Source organism: Epinephelus lanceolatus, chromosome 19, assembly GCF_041903045.1.
Source record: "Epinephelus lanceolatus isolate andai-2023 chromosome 19, ASM4190304v1, whole genome shotgun sequence".
Classification (NCBI taxonomy): domain Eukaryota; kingdom Metazoa; phylum Chordata; class Actinopteri; order Perciformes; family Serranidae; genus Epinephelus; species Epinephelus lanceolatus.
The window spans coordinates 22,533,884-22,560,920 of NC_135752.1; the positions used below are offsets into that span (position 1 = coordinate 22,533,884).

At 41.9% G+C, this 27,037-nt stretch overlaps 1 protein-coding gene across 2 annotated transcripts in view; it reads left to right on the forward strand.

The window, feature by feature from the left end:
* sh2d3ca (SH2 domain containing 3Ca) overlaps nucleotides 1–27,037 on the forward strand; it is a 74,712-nt gene that overhangs the window by 34,334 nt on the left and 13,341 nt on the right. For both annotated transcript variants that reach the window (XM_078161913.1, XM_078161914.1), the window contains one exon: nucleotides 23,576–23,704. In XM_078161913.1, the coding sequence (XP_078018039.1) occupies nucleotides 23,576–23,704 (129 nt within the window). The remainder of the gene's footprint in view (nucleotides 1–23,575; nucleotides 23,705–27,037) is intronic.

The window sequence follows — 27,037 nt, forward strand, 5'->3', positions numbered from 1 at the left end:
AATTTCCCTTGAGCTTCTCTTTAGAGGAACGACTCTAGTGTTTCCCATGGGAGTGTTTACACTCACACCTTCACACGCACACACTCGCACACACACTTCCACACACTGAAAGCGAGGCCTCTTCTCTTTTTTCTGTTTTTTTTCTGTTGCTTGAAAGCAGTTGCAAGGGCAAGGCTGCTCTCGAAAGGTGTGCACGTGCCTCAATGGAAAGAGGTGCTAGAGTGTGTGTGTGTGTGTGTGTGTGTGTGTGTGTGTGTTGTTTATTGCAAAGTCCCAGCAAGCAGTAAAAGCTCCATCGTCATCGCCATGACAACAGCCCGGTAACAACAGGGAGACAACACCCATCTCAACCCTCCCAACCCCCATCAGTTGTGTGTGTGCAAGAGTGTGTGTGTGCATGCTTGATTACTTGCATATTTGATAGTGTGCATTTGAGCGAAATTCGAATGTGTGTGTGTGTGACTGAGAGAGCGTCCATTAGGGAGCATCCCAGCAGGTACTGTCTGTGTCTCTGAATGATGGACACGGCCCTAATAGCTCTGCCTGTATGCCTCAGTGGGGAGTGGTCACACACACACACATACACACACACACACTCTCACACACACATACATACGCACACGCTCCATTGCTGCCTCTGTATGAATGGAATTGATACCTCAGCGGCGCTCTCCCACTGTCTGCCTCAGCCAGCCAATTGTTCAGCTTGCTGCTCAACCTCCAGGAAGATGACATCATTGCTGGCCAATGGCATCACAGCTCTAGGGCGTGCTTCTTTCCAATGGTCTGCATGATCAGGGGTGACGAGGGAGGTTGTGTATGTGTGCTGGTAATAGGGAGATAAAACTGATTGATATGCAGCCGTGGTCGAAACTGTTCCTCATTTCTTTCTCATCATATACCCATACATCCTTTCCTTGCTTCCTTCTTACAACTTTCTGTCTCCTTTCCTCTCACACCTTTTTTCCTTTTTGTTTCACTCCTATCTCTCCTGTTTCATTGTCTGTCTACCTTCTCTGTCTACCTCTATTTCTGCCCTCTACATCTTGGACTACATCCTCATCATCTCTTCCTGTGCATGTGGTGTGTTTGTGTGTCAAGTTCCGAGGCCGGTCGATAGGTCATTGTTTGCGCTGTGACTAGGCAAAATTTATGTGCGTGCGTGTACTGACACAGCAGGGAGTAGGATGACACCGTGACCGAGCCAGAGATAAACTTGTTCACGATACACTTCCCTACTGTGACCTTCCGTCTAAAGTGAGTGTTTGCATCATGGGTTCCCAGACATGCTCTATTTGTTGGCTTCCTGTTTTACAGACAGATATGAGAAGGCAAGCAGTTTTCTCACCGACAGGAGATGCAGAGATTCACATTTTCGGAGCAGTGAATCTTTTATCATAGATTTTTATAGATTTTTGCCATTACATTTAAATTAAACACACTGATAACAAAAACGAATAATAATACATTAAAAAACAAAACATATAAATGAGTAAAGCTCCAAATCTTGCCTCTGTGTCCCTTCACCACCCACCCAAACATAACACCATTAAAAAAAGGGGATTCCCCAGTAGGGGTGTGACAATAGGCTTACATCCCATGTGCCAGCAGTTCACCTAGGGGCTAGAAGGATTGTTCCAATCTATGGGCCCTGACACACCATGTCGACAGTAGGCCGTTGATCAATGTCGGGCCATAGATAAATATCTTTTGGCCTAGTTTGTGCAATGTGTCCTGCACTGTTGGTCCCCGTCTGCTTTCACTGGCTTTTTTTCGGCTGATTTAGCATGCTGAATCAGCGTCGCAGATGGTCGAGCCGTTGGAGGATGATATCAATCTAATTGGCGGTTAAGCTCAGTACACAAGAAGAGAGGAGGGCATGAGATCAAAACAAACTTGTTATATTAGGTAAGGCTTTTTTTTAGCCATTGAGCTTTTTAGCAGAAATATTCTAAATTGTTTGCGTTATTGTTTGCTAGTGCACAGTAAATATAATTTATTTTTTCAACATTGATTAGTTTTGCTAATGTGCTAACTGGCTAACTAACATCTTGAATCCCTCCTGTCCGTCTTCCGGTGTCCTTTTGTCAGTGGTGAATACAGACGACCGCCACCTGCTGGTATAGATGGGTAGTTCTTCTCCTGCAGATGCATAACATATGTGCTAGTTGGGTGCTGGCTGTTGTCTTTGCGGTGTGTTCAAGTGCAAGTTTTTGGCAGGGACACAGGCCATGTGAGGCCACGCAATATTCGGCCTTCGTCACCACTAGATCCTTGATGTTGTTTTGGTGCATCTGGGCATATTTCTCCTTTTGAACCGTGTCCACTGTTTTAAAATACATCTCCAACCCAGGAGTAGGAGTTTGTCACATAGTTTGAGGTCAGTCTGAAGACCCCTTGATCTACGGTTACTTTCAGTCAGAATATTGTACCCAATTCTAGTTTTTTATTACGCGAATCCTGATTTGATCCCATCTGAGTTTTGTTAAAAGCTTAAAAAAGTTGAGAGCCTAATCCCTAAATGTATACCATTTAATTTAATTCAAACAAACAAACAAACAAAACATCAAGAGCTGTAGCTGTTTGTCTGAGAGTGACCGTGTGTGTATCCGCGTCCTTTTTCTTGGCTGCGTTTCAGCCAGCAAAGCTGATTAATCCTCTGCTGTCAGTCATTGATTAATTAATTAGATGCTGTGTCACCATATGCGTGTGTATCCATGGTAACGAGGCTGCAGCTTAGGCCAAAGCTTTTATTGAAGATAACTAGTCATATTTAAAGTATATAATTTATAAGTTTTATGTATAACAATGGGCATATTTCTGTTTGAGCATTCCTTTTACAATCACAATTCAATGAGAGATAGAAATTTCTATTTCCATTTGAACCAGCCAATGCCTTCTTCTCCCACTTCAACAACCCCCTCCTCTCAATTAGCCTCTCCGCTGCTGCCTGTCCTTCGACTGCTGCTATCTCCCTTTTTGTCCCTTTCCTGTTTAACTTTATTGGAGAAATGCATTGTGGGTTTGTGGTTTTCCCTTCACACCTGTCACTGTCAAGATAGATGGTACTAGTATGGATGGTAATGGTACTAGCTTGCGGTTAAATGGCAAGTAAAAAATGAGTTTGTGTGTGTGTGTGTGTGTGTGTGTGTGTGTGCACCTGATTGGTTGCAATATATGTTTAAATTCATGCACGCATGTCTGCACCCAGACAGTTATGTGTGTATGTCTTTCTGTATGTGTGGTAATGGAGGATGGTTAGTATTGATGAGTCCTGAGACCTTCCATCCATCAGTGTGGTGACCTTTTGCCCCAAAAAGCCTGCAAATTAGCCATTAATGGTTCAGCCCAGAGAAGAGAGGATGACAGCAAATGGCACAGCCCGTAGGGGTAATTGTGTGTGTATGTGTGTGTGTGTGTGTTGTCATTCTGAGGAAAAATTGTGACGAAGCTGGACAAAGGTATCTGTCATTTTGAGTGGACGCTGATTTTTTATTTTGTCATGATGAGGTCTATTTTAAAATAATGCGTTTGCAGTTTGCTGACATTCATGCTTTCCCCAGCCCTCTGCCCCACCAATCACGAGCTGTCCCCTGAGCTGCCAAAATGAAAGGTTAGATTTGTATTTCCAGCCGAGTGAATAAACTGCCCAGAGCATCTTTCAGCTGTCCCAGCTGGTCCTGGTTGTCATAGACACTAACAGCTCCTGTTTCAATTAAAGACAAAAAAAGAGGATGTTCTCCTCTGAGTGAAAGGGTGCTAAAATTGAAGACGACCAATCAGACAAAGTGCTGTCACCAAAGGCTAATATAAGATCTTTAAAAATGCTAATCAGATTATACGAGTGAGAACCAAAGTAACACATTTTCTGCTGTATTCAAATTCCAAATCTCTAATTATTTTTGCCTGACACAATCCTATTGCAGCTTTCCTTTAATTAACTCTTTTATGTTGAATGTTCCTACTGTAATGTATACATATGCAACACGTTTTCACTCCCAACTTGTGCAGTAGTAACGCTTGGTCAGTGGCCCTACATGTCAGACTATGATGCTCTAGGTACACCTCTAGCATCAGTCTTGAATGCTCAGGGGTGACGTTTAAATTTATTTATAATTTAAATTTTTCCAGTTTCTGCTTGTCAAATGGCTGAAAATAAGTATGTTTATTACTAATGTAATGTAGCACCACATGACATACGTGACTAGCATAGTATGCTACATATAATCACACCACACTGTTATTAACATAACTTATTAACATAACATAACATTTACTTTTGGTTTGACATTGGACATGAACAGCGGTCTCCCAAGTCAAAGTCCAGACCTGCCTCATGCAGACTTTCTTGCTCTTTACACCGGGTTCACACTGGACGCGGAAGCGCCCCACATTGTTAATTGTCTCACAGCGATTGGGATACATATTCTATGATTTATAGTCAGATCATTTATGTCATGTCTTATATATCCTTCATATCATTTATAAGAGATTGTCAGTGTGTTTCCATGCCAGATTTGCTCGCAGCATGCTGAAAAAATAGACCAGACTCCAAAAATATCGCTCCAGATCATGAGCTGGCCAGCGCACTTAATTGTGTCCAATGTGAACAATCAGTTGGCATTGGCGCCAAAAGCAAGTGGGCAGCGGAACATTCTTCGTGGCACTTCCGCATCCAACGTGAACCTGGCATTATATTACTGCAGTTGTTTGGTGTGTCAAAAAATGCTGCCGCCCATTGCATATCATACCACTGCTGAAGGGTGCCTCAGTGCGTCAGTATCAGAAGCCAAGGGCCACTGACCGAGCATCGGTATTTGACGAGTTGGGAGTGTATGCAGGATGACATATGGCCTTTGTAACTGAGGTTGTCAAAGTGACAGAATTGGGAATGCAAATGTAGCTGGTATAGAAGTGCATATAACATACTTTAAAAAAGGAATGGCTGATTAGATGCCTTGACACTTACATTTCCTCCTCTCTCCTCTGCCTCCTAACGCATCACTTCTCTCTCTGTTTCTCTCTGTTTTGCTGATGGAACAAGGTGATGCTCTTGCTTTTGTTTTACATCAACACACATTCACACACACAAACAGCTACACACCCACGCTGACAGACCGGCTGAGTGGATCGGTGAGGGAGAGTGCACGGAGAGGGGAATGATATGATATGTGGTTGAGAGATGGCAGGTTAGAGCAGCAGGGAGGGTGGGAGAGATGAACAGACAGTGGACTGCGATGATTAACTTTGAAGAGAAGGAATAAAGGGGGATTTTTGAGTGGAGGAATAAAGGAATGGAGGAGGAGAAAGCCGAAAGGTAATGGAGCGAACTGGCAGGATAATAAAGTACATATTAAGAAAGAGAGAGTTAGAGATGAGACAGACAGATCAGCCATGATGCTTTAAAGAAGAAGAAAAGGGAAAATGAGACTGACCTCCCTCCACTTATTTATATCCATCTCTCCCAGAACAAGACAAGTTCAGAGGACAATAGGAGGAAGTCATATTCAAGTAAAGAGCATGAGAAGACGTGCAGAAAAAGTCTGCAGCATTCGCCTAAAGTACAGGTGGAGAAATCTGACTGAGGGAGGTGGGAAATAAAGCAGCGAGGTAAAGGAAGGCTGTATGATGAGTCAGACATGTGTGTGTGTGTGTGTGTGTGTGTGTGTGTGTGTGTGTGTGTGTGTGTGTACATTTGAGCAGTCTATAAATTGCACCGCAGTGAGGGAGAGGTGAAGTATGAGAGGCATGGGGAAGCAGGCTGAAATGCAGTGATTGAACAGCAAAGCCTCGGTTCTCTTTGATGACTCTGAGCTTTGGCCGGGAAAGATGGATGGGGTCGGTTTAGCCGAGCCAGTCAGAGTTAATAAACATCTTGAAAGAGAACAGTTTTGAAACAGTTTCTACATGGTCCAGAATATAAGACAGTGTCGAGGATTGCAAAGTGTGCAGTGCATTAGTAAAATAGGAGAAAGTTAAGCCACTGTTTGCTCAGTCAGGATTTCATCTTACTTTTACGAACATCTTGGAAATGTGTTAGCCTGTAAACTTCTACTTACATGGAGGACTGGGCGATATGACGATATGCACTGTGTGATGGTAAAGATGTATCCACTGGTAGACTTAGGTGCTATATCGTAGGCAACTGGACGTGCTTGAGTCTCTTGAAGACATTTCAGCTCTCATCCAAGAGGCATCTTCAGTGCTATCGGACTGGTGCTGGCAAACTGAAGAAGCCTCTTGGATGACAGCTGAAATGTCTTCAAGAAGCCAAAGAAAATCCAGGTGCCAACGATGAAGCTCTTCAGATTACCATGACCTGGATGACTGAGAAGCTTCACCAGCACTTGCTGGTAGAGATTTGGCGACACCGATTTTACTGCAGGAGCTAGGGGGGCAGTGTCACAGACCAATCCGTACCGAAAACCGCACGTGTTCTATGCATGTGTGAAGATGGTTGTGGCTAGGTATTGAAATTGAATAGTTAGGATCAGGATAGCCCATTGATTAGGGGAAAGGACCTGAACAAATCTGGTTTGTTGTATGAATCAGGTAGTGTCAGACAGGCAGTGTAGTAGGGTTGTCAAGATACTGCAATTTCTAACTTCGATATCCGAAACCATTTTCGACACCATGGGGAAGCACTGACTGAAGATAAATACAACAATGCTTTAACATGACAGTGCTTTCTTGGTTTGGACTACTTACTACTGGACTGTAATGAAAATGAACAATAATTAAAACTTTTTACATTAATAAACACAATATTCTGGGCACCCAGTCGCTCAGTGGGTATAGAGCAAGCACGCCATGTACAAAGGCAGTGTCACTGCTGCAGCAGCCGAAAGGTTCAATTCCAGCCCATCATCCACTCTCTTTCCACCTTTCATGCTTCAAACTGTCCTGTCATGAAAGGCAAAAAAAAGCCCCCCAAAAATCATTAAAAAAAACTAAATAAAACACAATATTCTTCTTGTGGTAAATCAAAAGCCTCTGATATTGTCACACATTCAAAAGGCAATAAAGTACAAATAAAACTGTGCCACAGAAGCCTGCATGCAACTGGAGTGAATGAGATAAGTGATGAGAGGACAGCAGTGAGTCTGAGAGGAGGCGGAGCTACGGGGGCACTGCAGCGGGGTATGTGTCAGCTCGCTGTTGGAGAGAAGAGAAGGTGAGAAAATAGTATTGATAGGACCATTACTGAGGGGAGGAGTATTGAAACCATTTCAGATATTCATAAATCAGTATTTTGACTACTTGTAAATCAGAGCTTGATGCTTGTGTGATCTTGTCATGGGCAGATGAGGAGGAGAGTGAAGCTGTGAATACAGAAACCTATAACACTTGAAACTGTTGTTCTCAGGAACCTTTAAGTTTCTATTTTAAGACTTTTAACTTTGCTGCTTTGAGTCTTTTATTTTGAACTGAAGTGTCGTCTCATTTGCGGCTGTTGGTTTTTTTGTTTGTATGGAAGTTCCACATAAAAGAGGAGAGTAATCAAATGTAAAAAAAAAGTATGTTATGGTTATTTTAAATCATTTCTTAATTGAATTTAGAGAACAATTACTGTATCATGATATATACGTTGCCGTGAAATAAAATTACATGTATCGTGATGTTGTTGATTAATTTATGACTGAAGTTTCTTCAGTCACAACACAGTGCCAATGTCAAATTAGCTGTTACACATTCATTTAAGTCAGGCTGTCCCTAAATCCTTTATTATTCTTTGTGTAAGTTCCTGTGGTGAGTGATGCTACAGTGAACTAAACCACTAAATGTTGTACTTGTCTCAAATCCTTTCAGCCACGTTGGCAGCAGCCCAGGTCACCACACACTGTAATGTGTGTAAATTTAAAGCATGAGTCATCGTAAGAAAATAGCAACAAGCTGTGAGATAGAGTGGGCTGCTGAGGGATTTGTTTTTACTCTGGTGTGGCTCCATGACTTTGTTTTCCGCTATTGTTGTACTATCGGATCCTAATTAATTTGGATTGAGATCAGATTTTGGCAGTGAATTCTTGGCAGTTAAGTTGATCTAAAGGGTTTAGTGGCGTTTTATCTTCATTCACTGTTTTGTCTATCCTCAATGTTCCGTCTTTAGATGAAAGCTGAATCCGGATTTGTCAGTGGTCTTCAGTAAAGAGTGAACTGCTTGATTAATCAATAGCAAAAGTGATGGCTGAAATATAGAGGAGATCCATAGGAAGAGATCACACACACACACACACACACACACACACACACACACACACCATCATACACACAATGGGATACCATGATAACTGCTCCCAACCAGCGATGTTTTCCTCTTCACTACACCCCGTTGCACATGACGGAGCAAAGCACACATGGGGCACATTAACCTCTGTCACACACACACACACACACACACACACACACACACACACACACACACACACGTATTCACACCCATACATTTTTCCTCAGGGAAACACCAGCTGGGGCATGCAGAGTATGGTGTTACCATGGCAACAGCATCCATAGGTGTGGCATTGCTGAGTCGACAGTAAGGGAGCATGTGTGTGTGTGGTTGTGTGTTATTTTATGTGTGGCATCTGGTGTTTATTCTGGATAATGATTTTGTTTAATGGACATCTATCCATCCCCTCATTACTGCAACAGTGTCTCCATATTACAGACAGATAGCAGACATCTGCAGTCAAGCACTCTATTACCATACTTTCCTTGTCTCTCTCTGCTGCGTGCACATTTCTATGTGCTAGTTGTGCAGATTCGAAGCATATAAAAAAAGACAACAAAGTTTGTTTTGTTACAATGGATTCCTAGAGTTTCTAAAAGCTGTCTGCACGGTACTGTTTGTGAATATTTATTTGTGAAATCAAACCTAGCATCTTGTTGTTGAAATGTTGCTTCCTGCCTAGTGAGCATTTGTATCTGTGTCTAGTGAAAATCGTTTATCTCTATTCAAATTTTGATATAAACAAAAAGATTAGGTGTTTCTATATAATCTTGAGCCTTTCGTATCTTGAGATACATGATTTTACATCTGTAATCCAGAAATTCAAAGAACAAGCAAGAAGATTAAGCAGAATGAAGTCGAATGCCATGTCAACATTTATTTGAAACATTGCGTTTATCCCTTTTTCTCATTAAGCTTAAAGCTCCAGTATGAAGGATTTAGGTGAATATATGGCAGACATGGTATATAATATTCATAACTATGTTTTCATTAAGCCAAGTTCAGGCTTAAGATTCGCAACAAGACAAAACCATTTTAGAACGTTGCAGAGAAAAGCGGTGTGAACTGGCAGGTCTGAGCTCGACTCCAGCCGGCTGATGGTGTCACCTGCAACTCAGCTGGTCAAATTGCCGATGGCTGGTTTTAGAATGTAAAACACGTCACCTGTTTCAACAACCAGTCATCCTTGCTGAGCCCTCTGTTTCCCACCTCACAGTGTGCCGGTGTCAGATGGTGGGTCGCACACACACACATTTTCATTAACTGATTACTTATTATATTATTGTGGCGTATGTATAATGAATACAGCCATCTGATGCCTGTTTTGTTTCTGTTTTTCACTGTTTCATCACTACTACAAATGCTACTGTAGCCAGTATCTCACTATCACTGTCCTCATTCATAGTTTAAGAAGCTTCATATTATAATCAGCCACAAAATAAGCCTGAAAAGCTGGAAATCAGAACAGCAGTACAGAGAGTTGCTGCATAGAGATGATACATCGTCTCATCTAGTTGCATTGGTGTGAACCGGCAGGATTTTAGAACGTTGCATTGCAAGTAGTTTGTTTCAACTCGTCTCGTCGCGAATATTTGGTTTGAATCTGGCTTTAGTATATAATCATCTTAAAAAAATAATTGATTTTTTCATTACTTTAGAATGAGCCATATCTACATATGGAGTGGCTCCACCTCTACAGTAGCCGAGAATGGAAAAACCAAACACTTGCCTTTTCACGCTTAGCAAGTTTAACTTGGTTGCAATGTTGCAACCTCATTGCTAGATGACACTCAAGGAGGAACAATGCTATTTTTAGGCTTCTCTAAAATTATTATTATTTTTTTAGTTTTTTATTTTACGGTTTGAATTGCACCTTTTAAATAAGCAACATCGAAATAAAAACATCTTTAGCTTCTATTTATTAGGAATTTAACTCTCAGCAACCCACCGACTGTCATCAGATTCTTATTCATCTATTATGAATTCCTTGCTCAGAGGCACGTGACATCATCCTGAGCCCCGCCCACTTCAAACCAGTGAGAAGAGAACAGAAGAAGTATAAATCCAGATATCTTTTAAAATGAAATAACCTAAACTTTTTCAGAATATAAAGTGCTCATGGGCCCATCTCATCACTCACAGTCAGAAGCTGATTGGCTCAGTTAAGACCCGACCCCTTAGTCATCTACACTCTGGCCTCCAGTCATTGGCTGAGCCTATGCATGTGTTAAATTTGTTCATGTATCCAATTACCAACGCAGTGTGTGTGGCCACATTGCTGTGTCATTAGCAGAAGTATTAAACTAATTTGAATTGAATTAGGTTCAAGCGAGCTATCTCATTTCATCCAGAGAAACATCTAATTGAATCTGTGTAATCTCTAATCAGTGTCTGTATGGTACTCAGAGTGACATCACCGCACGTTATCATCTCTATTTTTACCTGTGTGTACACTGTGTCTTACAGTGTGTGTGTGTGCATTTGTGGGAAAAGAGAGTTTGTGTTGGTATGGATTCTTTGGGGAGATGGATGTTTACTCCCCTCACTCTTCTGAGTGTGTGTTTGTGTGTGTGCGAGAGACAGAGAGAGACGGTGTGTAGCCTATAGGCCTGTTTAACAGAGAAAGCACGGGTCGGGAGGCGAGGGAGAGACGTGCAGTTGGGAGTCATACTTAACAGTCAAACATCATTAAAATCATCTCTGCCTCTGCGTGTGTGTGTATGTGTGTGTGTGCATGCACATGTCATGTGTATTTATATCTATGTGTTAGTGTTTCTCCATATGTTCATGTTTGTGGGAATAAAAAAGTTGTTTTCTTCTCTTTGCATGTCTGTGATATCTAGGTGGCATTTTCTCTCTCATTGTTGCCGACAGCACCGTCATGTGCAAACCCTCCGCAAACAACAGTTTTTTTGATCAATGAGCCAGAAAAGATACAATTCAATTCACAGGAGTGACAGCATTGTGGATACGTACACAAAACCACACACACACATGCAGGACAGACCCAACCACGAAGGACATTCAGCCCCTTTAGGCAGCGAGTTGTCGGCTATTGGCACGAACACATGTATGCTGATGCACACACACACTTGTGTTTCACTCTCAGTAATGGTCCTCTCATCAAAGTGCTGATAGATGTTGCTCACAAGGTTGATTAGAGAGAGGGAGAGAGAGGAAATGCTCCAGTAGGTCTTTGAGCCAGACACAAAAAGCACGACAAGAAGTGAATCACAGAGGAAGAGACATTAAAATATGAATGGCAGAGTCAGAAAGGGACACAAAGGGTCCACAGAGAGGGAAGCAGATACTTGCATTATTGTATTAATTAGGCAATAAGCTCCGCATCGTGCCTAATGATGCCCCTTAGCTGCTCTAAAATCACTGTAAACCACACTCTCAAGTGGCTTGTTGCTTTTATAAAACAGCACATATACCTGGTGATGCTATGTAAACAAACACAGAAACATAAAATTAAATAATTTATCGACAACAAATAATCATTCTTCATTCATGCTGCATTATAAATCCCCAAAATGGAGCTCACCCTCATGGGCTGTAGTACAGCCTTAGGAGAAGTAAAACAAATCATCATGTTGCAGCTACATTATAACCACATATGTATCTGGAACTATTATGCTCCCTTTACCCGAGCTGTCATTGCCAGTGATATCATTTTTTTTTTTTACAGTGTAGCCTGGTAACTTACCGAAACTACACTGTAACAAAAATGATATCTAGCTAGGGAATAATGAGCATACATCATTAACACGGCATAGATTTTTGGTGTAGTTTGTTGGCTTTGAATGGAGATAAAAGGCTAATGGATTCGGCTGCAGTAACAACAGACATTTCAACCAGGAGAGATAGATGAATGAAGTAAAGGTAATGTTTGATATATGGGTGTACAGATTAACAGATGATTTGTGCTCGTTAATATTCAACAGAAATCTTTGATGCTTGAGCACCAGAGGGAGATTTTATGTGATCAAGGGACATCTGAGCGGCAGCATGAAGTCCAAACACTGGAGGTGGTGGTGGCTGATGAGGCCGATGAATCTGTGAAGATTAGGCGGTGATGGGGAGGTGGAGGGTGCACAAAACTTCAGCATGAAAGAACTACAGGCAGAAAAAGAGCCATAAAAAAACATAAAACAAGAAGCAGTAAGATGAGTAAGGTGGTGGTGGCTGATGACTCTGAGGTGGGTGGCTGATGAGGCAGATGAATCTGTGAAGATTAAGCACTGATGGGGAGGTGGAGGGTGCGCAGAACTGCATCATGAAATAACTACAGGCAGAAAAAGAGCCATAAAAAGCATAAAACAAGAAGCAGTAAGATGATAGGCTGACAGAGAAGGTGTGTCACTCTGCTACTGGTCGATTGTGAATCAGCTGTGAAATGGCTGATGACTCAATTGACAACCCTGAACAATGACAGCATGAGATAGAGAGTGAGCATGCATGCAAGGAGTGAATGGCAGGATGAGAAAGAAAAATTAAATCCTAAGCATGAAAAGATTTGTCTTCCTGACCAAACTTTTGCTAGAGCTTCATTAGTCCAGTGAAGCATTAGCACACAGTGGGTTCCACAGGACACAGTTGATACTACTGACCACTCTGATGATAAATGATTCAGGCTGTAGTTGGCGGTTGCCCTCTTTAGCTCTGCGTCCCATATGCAGTAGGTGACTAATTGGCGCAGTGATACTGACACTGCAATATGGTCACAGCTGTGTGTTTATAGAGTATTTTACAACGGCTTTGAACGCAGCTCAGCCAGTCATAATCAAGGACTGGTACGATCTGTTCTATAAAGGACACGTGTTTACAACTTGTGTTTTATTTCCATAGTTGTGGTCGTCATACGTATAGATAATGGAAAGATTTTACCCCTCAACATTACTGATGATATAAAGGGACACAGTGGGAGGTCGTAGCTTTATAACTGTGTTCAATAGATGAAGCATCATATATAATGGGACATGTTTTACACACACAAGACCACAGTATACAGCGATATCATTTTAAGTGGGGGAAGGGAGCTTTAAGGGTTGTTACCCAAACTGACCTCATGTGCTGAGATGTACCAGAAGCTGTGGCTCACACAGTGCTGCGGTGTAAAGGATGATTCTAACAGACATTTTGGGTGCATTCGCTTTTGTTTTTACTTTCACAAAAGGGTGCTCTTTCCACTGGGGATGTGAGGTCCCCTTAACTTTTTAACAGTCTTCTTACTGCCCAGCCATCATAATTTACATGAGTGGAGTTGATAAAAATGTTGATATGCTCATCAAGGTCACTTCCAGTTGTCAGAGCAATTAAGCTTTATGAGCCGAAGAGAGCGGCTTTCTTTTCCCTGGGGTTATGTCTCGCAGGTCTCACATGAAGGCAACTGTCTTATCCTGCATAGGACTACGACAGGTGCTATTCAGTCCTGGAGATATACCCCAAACAATTCGGCACAATTGGGTACAAAAAAGAAAGTTATCTTTATTTTTATTGCAGTCAGTGTTTTCCAATAAGAGATACCTTATGTGAGAACCACTGGGGAAAAATCAAGTAGATACAGGGTCTGCATTGGCAGTAACGCAGGAACAAAATGGAGGAAATAGCATTCTTGTGTCTTCTTTTCTTAAATTTGCCTTTGTCACTGTCTCCTCATGTCTACAAAGTCTATTGAAATTGAGTTAATAGAGAAAATGGGGTTGAGAGAAGGGAGAAGATAACCTCCGAGGACCTGGGAAAAGTGAGAAAAGAGAAAGACTGTGCTAATGGAGAAAGCCAAAATGTACAGCAGAAGGAGAGAGTAGTTTGGAGGAGCCATGCAGTGCAGAGTGGCACTGCACTTCCTACAGTCTCAGTGGGAGTGTAGCTGTATGTCATATCCTGTCCACCAGCTGTCACTCAATCCAGGGGGTCTCTTCTCTGACACCGCACTGACTGACAGCTCACACCGCACCTCTATATATATGTGTGCGGGTATATATAGTTCATATATCGGCATCCAGCTGCCTCAAGGGGTGAATGTCCTGTGTGTGTTTGTGTGTGTACATGTGCATGTAGGAGACACTCATTCCAAGCGACAGTAGAAGGTCACTGTTATCAGTCTCATATTCTCTTCCTGTCTCTCCACCCGTCGTCACTCGCTCTCTGTCTGAAGCTGGTTCTCTGATACTGTCTGATCTTATGAGACATCAGCACTGTTATTTTTATCTCTGTGTTTTTTGGAAAGCATGGTATATCCCATTTGTGACAAGTGCTTGCACATACTGCCTCACAAAACAGTGGAATCAGTACTGCAAATATATAAATAGCTCTTTATCTCAGGATCTGTGAGTTCACTGCTCTTACTTACAGTCAGAGCTCTGATTCTCATCCCGAGGACCCAGACAGGTTTCTGGATCTAATTTGTCTCTGTTTCCTCGCGTATGAATCAGTTAGGTTTCTTTTCATTAATTTTGTTCTTGAGTTTTTGTCACATGAGATCATGTGACAGATGCAATGAAGTCTGCATCTGCTCCACAGGCAGACAGTCCTACTCAAAGAGACATGCCTAATTACTAACAGCATTTTTCACCTTATAAGAGTAGGGTTACTCCAGAAAGTATTTAAAGTTTTCATTTGTACTTTAGACCATCGTCTGGAGCAAGTACAGGTATCAGGAAGCAACATCTAATAAATACCATGTGTGTCAGCTGATTGCACCGCTGCATTAATTAGACTGATAGGAAGGAGACTCTTGGCGGATGTGCTAGCACGCGAATCTGTTTACATGCGAGCTGCTATAACACCGTTATCTAATATACCACACGGGCTGTGCTTTTGATGTTTCATGTGTTGTTATTTAAAAAATGTTGCAACAGACACATTGCAGTCGGATTTGATTATCGAAAGGATGTTTGTTGTGTTTTTATTACAGTGGCATTAAGCTGCATCCTCTTCACTCTGTCATTTGACATTTCTCCAGCTGCTTTGTACAGAGTTGGTGGGAGTCTTTTGCAAGGTGTATTGCACATTGAAGAATCACAGGGACAACTCTGTGATAAATAATAAATATAATATGTAACTGTAACTTATATTTAAGGGTTGTGGTTTTTAAAATCTGGTTAAATATAAGTACAAATTATATTGATATTAATGAAGGTTGTCATAGCCTATTTTGGAAGGAGGTTGGCTTCATCGCAATTTGCAGCAGGCTGATTATGAGCTTTGCAGGCAGCACTTTTTACTATGATGTAAAGAGTCTTACAAATATTTACTATGCAGATGTTTTATATGCTTCTTCACTGATTAGCTACTGTACAAGTATGGAAAGATTACTGACCAGGCCTACTGGGCACAGGCTCAGGAGCCCAAAATGTCAGGTGCCCTCCTGACCCTCACCTGCAAAATGTCACGCAAATTAAGATAAACTTCATTGATCCCCAAGAGGAAATTCATTTTTTCCACTCTATGTCATATACACACGGGCCCGAAATACACACACATGCACAAACAGGACCTATACATGCATTAAATGGAGAGATGTCAGAGTGTGGGTGGTTCCCATGGACAGGCGCCCTGACCAGAAGGGGGTTTGGAGCCTTCCTCAAGAGCACCTCGGCAGTGCCCGAGAGGCAAACTGACACCTCTGCAGCAACCAGTGCACACCTTATGGACTTGAGTTTCCAGTTCCCAACTCAAGTCCCAATGGACTGAGCTACTGCCAACCCCATACACATACTCACCCTGAAAAGACTCAAAATAGACACAAAGATATGCAAAGGAACTGCAAAGAGACCCCATAATACTACCAAAACAGTCATAGCAACCATAAAGCGACTCAAAATGTCACCCACAAAATGACCTCAAAGAGAAACAAAATAACTACAAAAAGACACGAAACAACCACAAGGAGATATAAAATGACTACTAAGAGATGCAAACCACTACAAAGTGATTGGGTCTTTTGCATATGTGTGCCCAGGGGCCCAGTGTCTCATCAGCCACCCATTAGGACAAGTAGACAAGTTAGCAGTGCTATCAAAAACTAGTTTGGACCTCGGTGGTCCCTGTTGATCACATGATGCTCGCCTTGCAGGTGGTAGTCCAGCGAGAGTCTCTCCTCGTAAGACACGTCGGCACACATCATCATCAGCTGCCCTCAACATCATTTAAACAGCTTGAGTTTTTAATAAAGCCTTAGGCCACTGTTTGAAGAAGGTTATCATTCATGTATACACTGGTCAGTTATTTCTTTGTCTTACTGTAGTGTGCATACAAGAACACTTTGTGTGATAAGGTAGAAAAGCGCTTCAAGAGTGCAGCCCATTTACTGCAAGAGTGGCTGTAACTCCAACAAAAATCCAAGGGTATTAAGTCAGGGACATTGCCAAATATTTTTGAAAGGGTTCAGGCTTGTTAAAGTGCAGTGGCTCAGGTTGACTTCAGGCTGAACCCACAGTGGAGCTCTCTTTATTGCATCACTGCAAAAGCAGTTTCATTAGCTTTGATTCAATGCCACTCTCACCTTGCTAAGAAAAAAATAAAGGGTAAATAAAATGTTACGAGCGCTCCCCTCTAATGCTCATATCATTTTACACGTGTGTTAAAGACCATTATACCCGTGTGAACCAGTGTGAATGTAACAGTGGAAATCAGGCTGGAGGGCACAGAGGGATTATAACAGTCTGGAGAGGGGTGATACTGGCCACGCACTTACACATAAACTCCTATAATGTGCCTGAGTGTGTGTGTGTGTGTGTGTGTGTGTAATGGGAGATAGGGGGATTCAAGGGTCTTTATGCAATAATCCTGGTCTCCATCTCCCCAAAAGAGGGGATACATATAGTTGAAGGGGGCAAGAGGAGGAGAAAGAGAAAGCAGATCAAGGGATAGAAAGGTTCTTAAAGAATCGGACCCCTGACCTTCATGTGTGTGTTTGTGTGTGTGTGTGTGTGTGTGTGTGTGTGTGTGTGCATGACCAGGAGGTGGGATCCCCCCACCGCTATGCCCAAACCCAGCCCCCTTCCTCCCCCCACTGTCACCACCACTTGGGGCGTTACCATGACAACGGGGTTAGAGGCTAGCCCACGAGCTGCAAAAGAAAGGAGATGCATACTGACGTGAGCTCAGATCTAAGTGCTGCACTCTGTTTAGACTGCATTCCTCTCTTTTGTTGGTGCGTTTTTTTTTTTTTAAACTAGAATGTGTTCCTCTTTTTTTTCCACGTTGCATCCATGCTGGTAAATGCCAGAGACTTTTTTTTTCCTTCCCTGCAGGGTTTTCTACTTGTCAGCAATTATCTTCCATTTCATTTCTCATTCATGCCTTCGCTCTCAGAGTTGTTTGTTTTTAGTCGCATCTCCTCAAATTGCTCAAGGTACTTGGCTTTGTGCTCCTTCCGCAAGAATTAGCAAAACAAACTAGTTCAACCACAAACAACAACATGCTGATTTGTGCCAGAGTTAACACTCCACCCCACTGTGCTGTGCATTGTAAATACCTGTGGCTGTATATTTTTGACTTACAAATTGCATACATTGATGAGGTGGTTTTAGTTGAATCTTGCATCAAATGCTCATTAATGTTATTTTAAAGCTGCATGCAGGCACATAAAAGAATACAGCAAGTATGCAAACTGGACAAAGTAATAAACATATAAAAATTCATTGTGGAACAGACCGAGGAGCCGCAGTGACACACACAACATGCTAAAAAAAAAGGCGTGTGCCTGCATAATATATGTATAAATATGTGCATAAATTTAGAATTTCTCCCCATTATCACCCCTTTCATTTATTTTCCTTTTAGGTCCTCCATTTTTTCTCTTACTGATGTTGAGTGATAGCAGTGTCAATTTTCACTTGGTTAGGGTGTGGTGACGTCATCAGTCGAAACCGTCTAATTGGCTGGCTGCGAGGGAAAATAGGCTAAAGTGCATGGTGCTGTAAATTAGGTGATGAATCACACTGTGTTGTTACCTATAAGTCATATGCATACATGTATACATGCCCCAAACCCCCACAGCCTATTCCTTGACTCACCCCCATCCATTCAAAGCACAGCCACTATTATAAATGAATGTATCTAAGCTTGTCTTTATATTAACAGTGCTCTTATCTCTGGTAACCCTGATGTTACTTTCTTTGCAGCTCAGACCAAAAATAGAGCCCCATCCATTAATAGTGCCACCCATGTAGAACACACACACATGCACACACGCCTATATGGATGAAAGCACACCCTTACACATCCTGCATGTGCACTCACCAATCACTTTTCCTCTCTTGGCCCCCCTGGGGAAACAAAGTCCTGCATCAGCTGCTAAATTGCCCAAACTCTCTCATCTGCTAATGGGCTACCTGTCTTCCTGCGTATCTGCCTCTCTGTCTACATTAATGAGTTTTCCTTATGTCTGTCTGTCTGCCTCTGTGCCTTCCTGAATGTCTGATGTCTCGTCTTTGTGTATGCAGGTTGTTTTGTCCGTCTGTCTCTGACCTGTCTGCTTCTGTGCCTCTTCTGTCGGTCTGCCTCTCGGTTCATAAATCTGTTGGTGTCTGTGTTTTGGAGCTGAGGTTCTTTGCTGCTCTGTTTGGCTGTTGTGTTCATAGATCCACTCTCTTAATTGCCTAGACTTTCAATATCTTTCAAATGAAATATGGTCATGTACTGTGTGCTGCTACTAAACCCAAAGGAAACACACAACACAGCAAATAGGGGGCCTTCTTACATTTGTATTTTAGTATTTTTCCAGTAGTGTATATAGTTCTTATTCTTTTTAATTTGATCTAATTGGTTTTTTTTTCACTTTTTTCCTTTTTTCTCTTGCATCTGGTTCTTGTGCTGCTGTAACATGTGAATTTACCCGATGTGGGAAAAGTCTTGTCTCATCTCATCTCGTCTCGTCTCGTCTTTGTCTTGTCTTCATCTCGTCTTGTCTCATCTTGTCTTCGTCTCGTCTCGTCTTTGTCTTGTCTTTGTCTTGTCTCGTCTCGTCAGCAGTAAAAGTACAAGTACAAGCTGCAGTTACTGTAGTAATAGCAGAAATAGTTGCTCTGTCACTACTTCTGCTGCAAATAAAACATGGACACAAACTGTAGTTTTGTAGTGTACTACCAGTAGTAATAATATAACTTCTGCTACAGTCTGTGTCCATGTTTTTAGAAGTAATAGTAGAAGTAGTAGTAAATGTCTTGTTAGAAATGGTAGCAGCAGTGAGAGTGATATAAATTCGAAAGGCAGCAGTGGTATGGCAGTCGCAGTAGTGCTGATAGTAGTATTTGTACCAATATTAACATAGCAGTAAGAGCATGCTCAGGACATGGACGCCATGATGAGTACGTTTTATGCATGTTGGACAACCCAGTGAAGTTTTAGACGTCTCATGGCGTCAGTAACTCCCTGGATACTAAGATTGTCCCCAAAGTCTGACCATGAGAAGGAGGGGACTCGCATCCTTATTGTGGAGGGTTTTCTGCTTTACACCCACGGATCTTAATCGATGTACTGAACCAACGTTGCATTATTTTCATCCCATATTTACAATGCAAAAAGAGGAGGTGCTCTAGGAACTTATTTGATGGCCACATCTGGCCCATGTATTCGAAACATAAGAACATAGAGTAATAGTAGCAGTTGTCGTCATATAAACACATATATGTCATAACTAACAGCTAACAGCCCTAGAAATGTTTAAAATTGGTAGTAGAAGTACTAGTAAAAGAAGTTTAAGTTTATTTCCTTTATTAATCCCCCTGAGGGGAAATTCAATGTTTTCACTCTTGCTTGTCAATTACACACAGGTCCGAAAGACACACACATGCACAAACAGGACCTATACATGCACAAAGTGGAGAGATGTCAGAGTGGGGGGGCTGCCCTTGGTGAGGCGCCCCGAGCGGTTGGGGGGTTCGGTGCCTTGCTCAAGGGCACCTCGGCAGTGCCCAGGAGGTGAACTGGCACCTCTCCAGCCACCAGTCCACGCTCCATATTTTGGTCCAGACGGGGACTCGAACTGGCGACCCTCCGGTTCCCAACCCAAGTCCCTATGGGCTGAGCTACTACTAATAGTAGTGCTTGTCGTAGTAGCAGCAGTAATCGTGGCAGTTTTCTAACAGTGATCTAAGTATTATTTGGATGATATCAGTGATGTACAGTAAGTGTTGGTAGAAATAAGTGTGTAGTATAACCAATAATATTAGTAGCATTAGCAGTAGCACACAGTCAGCACACAGTTACTATAGTTGATGAAAGATAGAAGACTTTACACATTCTTGCACACCAACAGGCAAATGAACATAATGATATGTTGCCATGGCAACCAAGGACTCAGCATAGTGAGGGTCTGCATTCACCTATTGTAATTATAATAGTAATATCCTACTGGTTTTTGTAGATGTCTCCCATTGTACGTCATACCGTCGCCAAGAGGTTTGTCTCTTTGTCAGCAGGATTAAAGAAAAACTACAGTCCCAGATTTTGTGAAACTTGGTGGAAGGGTGTAGCACAGGCCAAGGTAAAAACCCATTACATTTTGGAGCAGATCACGGAGCGGATACAGGAATTAGTTTCCCCTTTTGTTAACATTGCGAGATTGGGTGTTTGGCCTTGGTGGAGGTCTGCGTTCTCCAGGAACTCTTCCAGTTCCCTTTGTTTCGACCCCTTTTTTTCACCATTCAACACATTTCACCTGAATTGAATTTTCTGTTCTTTATTCTCGCACTTCTACTTCATCTCTGTTGTCCCCTCTATCTCTCTCTGTAAGAGGAGAGTGTGTGTGCTAACACAGCACAAAGTCTCCGTGGTTGAGTTGAAGTTAAAAGGGGGAAGACATTTCCCAGTGAAACAGGCATACAAGGAATACAGGAGTGTCTCTGCAGTATTAACATAGGATAGACTTAGATTGAAGGCTACTAGTGTGTGTGTGTGTGTGTGTGTCAGATACTTTCTGTTTCCCTCATATGTTAGAAGACAGAAAAGATTATTTTTTCCGTCTTTGTCAAATTACTTTCTCTGCTTTATTGTCAATCCATTTTCCCCCCTCTTTGAATGTGTCCCTCCTGATGTCAGCCTATTCCATGAACCATATCATAAATAGAGCCCCACTGACATTTCAATTTGCCCCATAACCCTTCACACACACACACACACACACACACACTTTTCCACACCAAGTTCATTGTGGGGCATCACTTCAGTGGCAGGCCTCTCTTGGGTTTCCAGGGAGACAAGGAAAAGCAATAACTGCACACTTGACCCCTCTGCTCTCTTATTGGCCTCTTCTCCCCTTCACATGTACACTCACACACCTCAAATCTAATCTGGGAGAGTGAGCCTCCACGGCGATATTCCTCCATCTTCCCCCGAGGATTGGAGAGGAGCAGGGAGAGGAGGAAGTTAATAATTTCATCTTGCAGTGACCTGGAGACGATAAGATCGATTGTTTGGCTCTTGTAGTCCCCTCATATCACACACACTCGTGCGGGAAGGCAGATACACACCCCACACACACACAGATTATCACAGCTTGCCATCCCCACTCACACTCTCTTTGTTAGTGTCGCACACACTCAGCAAAAGTTCAACAACTTGCTGAAACTTTATGATTGTGGTGATGAACAGAGAGGAAGAGGAACAGTGGGCAAGAGGGAAAAGAGTGTGCCTGAGAGAAAGTAGGAGAAAAACACTGAGCCTGGGATAGAGACGAGGAGACAGAGGGAGAGAGATTGAAGGAAAATATTAGGGGGAACGACAGGCCAGCCTTAGCGACAGGGCTGTTTACTGTTTATTTTGGTCTCTAGTCTCATTTCTCCTCATATTGGCAGAGTCGAGATGAGTTCCTTTTCGCTGTTTATTCCTGTGTGGATTTCTTGTGTTTTGAGGTTATTTGTGTAAGAGTTTAAGTTTGTGTGTGTGTGTGTGTGCATGTCCCGTTTGCCTCTAAGATCATCTATCTGAACTCAATCTTTCCACAATCAGCGGTTGTTATGGTGTCATCACGTAACATCAAGGTCCCAGTGTGGGATTTCTTATTTTTTCCTGAGTAGATCAGATACTTGAACACATACTGTCTTCAGACATCTTCACTTATTGTGCATAGTTTCTTCTCAGAGTTTGTCGACTGAAACAATCCAGTTGTCAGTACCACCGAAAGCCTCCTTCCCACTGGACAAAAAGCCAGCTAACACCCACTAACACCTGGCTGTTGTCTTTGTTATCTCAGACACAAACTCTGTGCGTCTCTGCCCAAACAGCACTCGAACATCCTTCCAAATTAGTCGGCACTGAGCTTGAATGAGAGACTACATAAGTAACAGACATAAAAAGGAAGTAACAACCTTAATTTTTTTTCACTGGGCTCCCTGCTTTTACTGTTTACTAATCTTGTTTCCTGGTGCATTTGTGACGCTGAATGTGACTTACCAGTAGAAATATGAAAGGCATACTGGTCTTCTGGCAATGGGAAAACAGTCTCTCACCTTTTTAACGGCTTTTCCTGCGTTTAAAGAACCTGCATATACACATTAATTATCTCAGACACACACAGTTGAGGAGTATTTGTATTTAAATAACCATAAAAATATTCATTTTTTCTTTATTTTCATGTTTTACAACCCAGATTTCACCCAAGCGCTGTTCTCAGTGCAAACAGAAATACGAAGCTTTGAAATCTAAAATCTGATCTGTTTGTTTGTGTGTGTGTGTGTGTGTGTGTGTGTGTGTGTGTTTGTGAGCGTGTGTATTTGGCATGATTATAAGCCATCCTGGGTGACCACACTCGAAAAAACTGAAGTTAGGTCTCCACTATACATGAGAACAATGAGAGCGTACTCATGATGATTTCTCCCTCTTAGTAATCAGGTCAGGGTCGATTGGATTGTTTCTTTCTTTTGTGTGTGTGTGTGTGTGTGTGTGTGTGTGTGTGTGCTTGAGTATGTGTGCGCATGCTTGTGGCAGACAGCACACACTGTTGCTTCCCTGCAGTGTCACCTTCTGTAACACAGGTGTGTGTGCGTTTTGTGCATGTCTGTGTGTGCGCTCTACGGTCTGCTGTAGCTCGGAAGCATACGCCCATGTTACAGTGTTACTATACTGCAAGATTTTTTTTTTCATGGTCTGAACTGAAGTATTTTTCATCACCTGTCTGTATTGTAAATTGAAAATGATGCGCGTATAAATAAATGTATGTACCTTCGTCGCTCTTGGAAATTAGATCCAAATCTCTCTGGGATTTACCTGAACAAATAAAAGTTATATAGAGGCTAATCTGTGGCTCATTTCCATGTGAATAGGCTTTATGAGCTTCATGTGAGGAGTCCCATGTGTAAACTTCCTCCCACTCATGTCTTTTGTGTTTGTTCCACGCAGTTCTCCAAGGAGAAGTACCTGCTGGAGTCTCCCCCCGAGAAACTTCGTAAGGAGCTGGAGGAGGAGCTGAAACTGAGCGCTGCTGACATCAGGAGCCATGGCTGGTACCATGGACACATACCCAGAGAGGTAAACAAACTGTGAGGTCCACTGTGGAATCTGTATACATGCACAGCAGAGTATAGAGAGAGTCGTGACACTGCGAGTCCTGAATAGGTGTTGGAGAATAGATGGATGCACAGATACCACATCTAACGCAGTGTATCTGCGAGGTAACGCACTGCCTGTTTACAGTATGTCCCAGCACATACACTGGTACACACATATATATACAGTACACATGCTTGCAGCCCTCACGAACGAAGTATATTAGAGCTAAAATTATTAGACAATTAATGGATTAGTTGATTGACACAAAATGAATCAGCAGCTATCTCATTTTTCAAGGAAAAGCTCATTCATCCTCTGATTCTCACATGACAGAATTCACCACTTTCGGTTTTGTCACATCATTATAAATGGAATTTATTTGGGTTTTGGATTGTTGGTCAAACAAAACAACACACTTAATAAGATCACCATGGACTCCAGGGGAATAGTCCCACTTTTACATTGTCTAAATCACATAGTCTAATGCAGAGCTGTGGACTCAAGTCACAGGCTTTGGACTCAAATTTGTCTGTCCCTGGCACCGTCTTAAGATCCGTGGTGATCAAGCACCTAAATTATGGACTGCTCTGCCCACACCCTTGTGGTTTGCTGACTCTGTGGTTTCTTTTAAAAGCCAGCTAAGGACATACCTGTTTAGACAGGCATTTTGGTTAAATAGATATATATATATATATATTGTGTATTCTTGATGTGTATTGTGTTTTGCGTTTCGCACTGTGCTCTTAGTTTTGCACTTTTAAATACAGGGCTCGAGTGGTCCTTTTATCTGCTATGATTTCTTTGTTGTGTGTTGTAAATGTCCTTGTGTGTATATATGTCTGCGAAAAGAGCTTTGCAAATACACTTCACTTACTTACAAATCTGATGACTTGAGACTTGACAAAATCAAAAAAAGACTTGCGACTTGACTTGGTTAACACTAATGACCCGTGACTTCACTTGGACAAGAGCCTTTTGATTTGAAAACAATTGGTATCTTCCCCCAAACTCAAAGATTAAAAAACGTGTTTATTTATATCTCTTCATGTCCTGAATCAACTAACATTAACTCTATTCATTCCCAGCAAGTCAGCATTGAATTCCAATGATCCACTTTGTTTAAACCGATCCAGCGGCATCCAATTAAGTACAAATAGGACAAAAACATATCAAAGATAATCTCATACGCGTACAAAAACTATTTTGAAAATTACAGACATGCAGATGCAGCAACTTCCAACAAACTTTTTTTCCAACATATAACTTCAAATTTTAAAAAGCGTTCATGAGTTTTGTAGATTTTCTGTGTTAATCTGTTTATAAAACAGCATCAAATTTGGCAAAGAGTGCATCATGACTTGTGTAGGACTCAAAACTCAAAGTGGGACATGACTTGGGACTTGGGTGCAACTTGAGACTCACTTGTGACTTGCAAAACAATGACTTCGTCCCACCTCTGGTCTGATGTGTTTCAGCTAACACACTAAACTTCCATTATTAACCAAAACATAATTTATCACTAATCAATGATCAGTTTTCAAACCTTTAGTTATGAAGAAGATATGAATAAAAGACTTTAGTTAAACTTCACATCACAGTCTGTCAGTCTGTGTAGCCTGTGGCAGTGGAATAAATTATAAATAAATACAGTCTGAAAAAGATGTTTTGCTGCTGTGGTTTGCTTCCTCCACACATCCCATGATATATTTTAAAAAGCCAGAATTAAACGAGATAAAAATACAAACACAATAGTATATCTGTGTGGGTTGATGTGGTTGACAACCAGTAGTGTTAGTTGAGCGATTACTTGGCCAAAGTCTCTGGCTTTGAAAGCACAGTTTAAGCGCTTTACACACAGAATGACACTGATTACTGAATCCCATCATCTGTCACAGCTCAGTCGAAAATTGCTTCAGCGTTCAGAAGGAGGGGAAACTCTGCCAAACAGACAGCTGTGTGTGTTGCTGATGTACGCAATTGAGTTTCACAGCTGGTGACTGACACGCAGATACACAGAGACACACAACAACAGACTTGCACCCGCCCACACGCTTACTACACACACACACAACACACACACTGCATGCACATGTGGAGGGTCCTCGTTCATAGACGCTGCCTCTGTCTCTCGATCAACCTCTGTTCTCTGTCTCTCTCTCTCTCTCTCACACACACACATACACACACGTAAACACAGACACAGATTCAAATCAGCCATCTGTGAGTCTTTCCTCTTTTAATTTACATAAAATATTCATTTATTCATGCTTGTGCCCCAGTGGAAACTCGGGGAAACCCTGAGTCCCCCGGTAACCAAAACAATACTTAGTGACTACACCTCACACACACCCTGTGTGCAGCGAGCACTGTACTTCATATCCTTACTTCCTCCTTGTTTTCTTCTGTTCTTCCCTTTTAAAGTGAAGACTTCCAGCATGTGCACAAGTCATGAGTGTATGTTGCTCTCCTTTTAGTCATATTACTTTATATATCTTGCTCCAAACTGTCAGTGTAAAACATATCTTCTTAAATGCAGCGAGAAATCAGATATAAAAGCTAAAAAAAACACCACAACACAATGATGTTTAGTAATGGGAGAGATAAGAGCATCCTGCACTCTGAGCCTTTGATCTGTGTATATACTGCCTCCTGCTGGTCTGTGAAGCACTGTTTACCTTGTGCTGTGTTGCATTGCATATTTCATGCCTTGTTTCCTGTGTTGAGAGAATTTAAAGCTTCACACCTCCAGCCTTCATCAGCAGTCTCTTTGCAGGTAGTTTTAAAAGGGAATTCTGCACAGCTGGAAACATGTTTCTCGTTTCCTGCGCGAGTGCTAGATCAATATTTGCGATCTCTTCTCAAAGACACCAGAGACACATTTGCAGTGTTTGGGATCAGCAAGACGTACAGCCCTGAAGCTGCTACATTGACCATGAATGGGAGATTGCTTTCTCTGGATTGCTTGCTTTGTCAATAAATTTAAAATAACTCTCATCTTTACAATAGTGCTGAACTTGACAAAACGCATCCTCGGAAAGTAGTAGCGGCCATCGATGCTGGCATTTTATCCATCATTGCCAATTCAAACAGCAGAGACAGTTTGGCAGTGAGCGAGAGAGTCGTGTTTGTTCAGAAACACAAACTGTCCTCGGGCGTTTTTTATAAATAATCCTCTAAATTCAATTATTCAACAAAGTGACAGAAAGAAAATATTCACACACATGCTGTAGCTCGATGAGCCAAGTTTGCTTCCAGCTTTTTAAGAGTGGAGCCTTTTGTGTTGTTTAACCAACTTAAAACCATATACACATT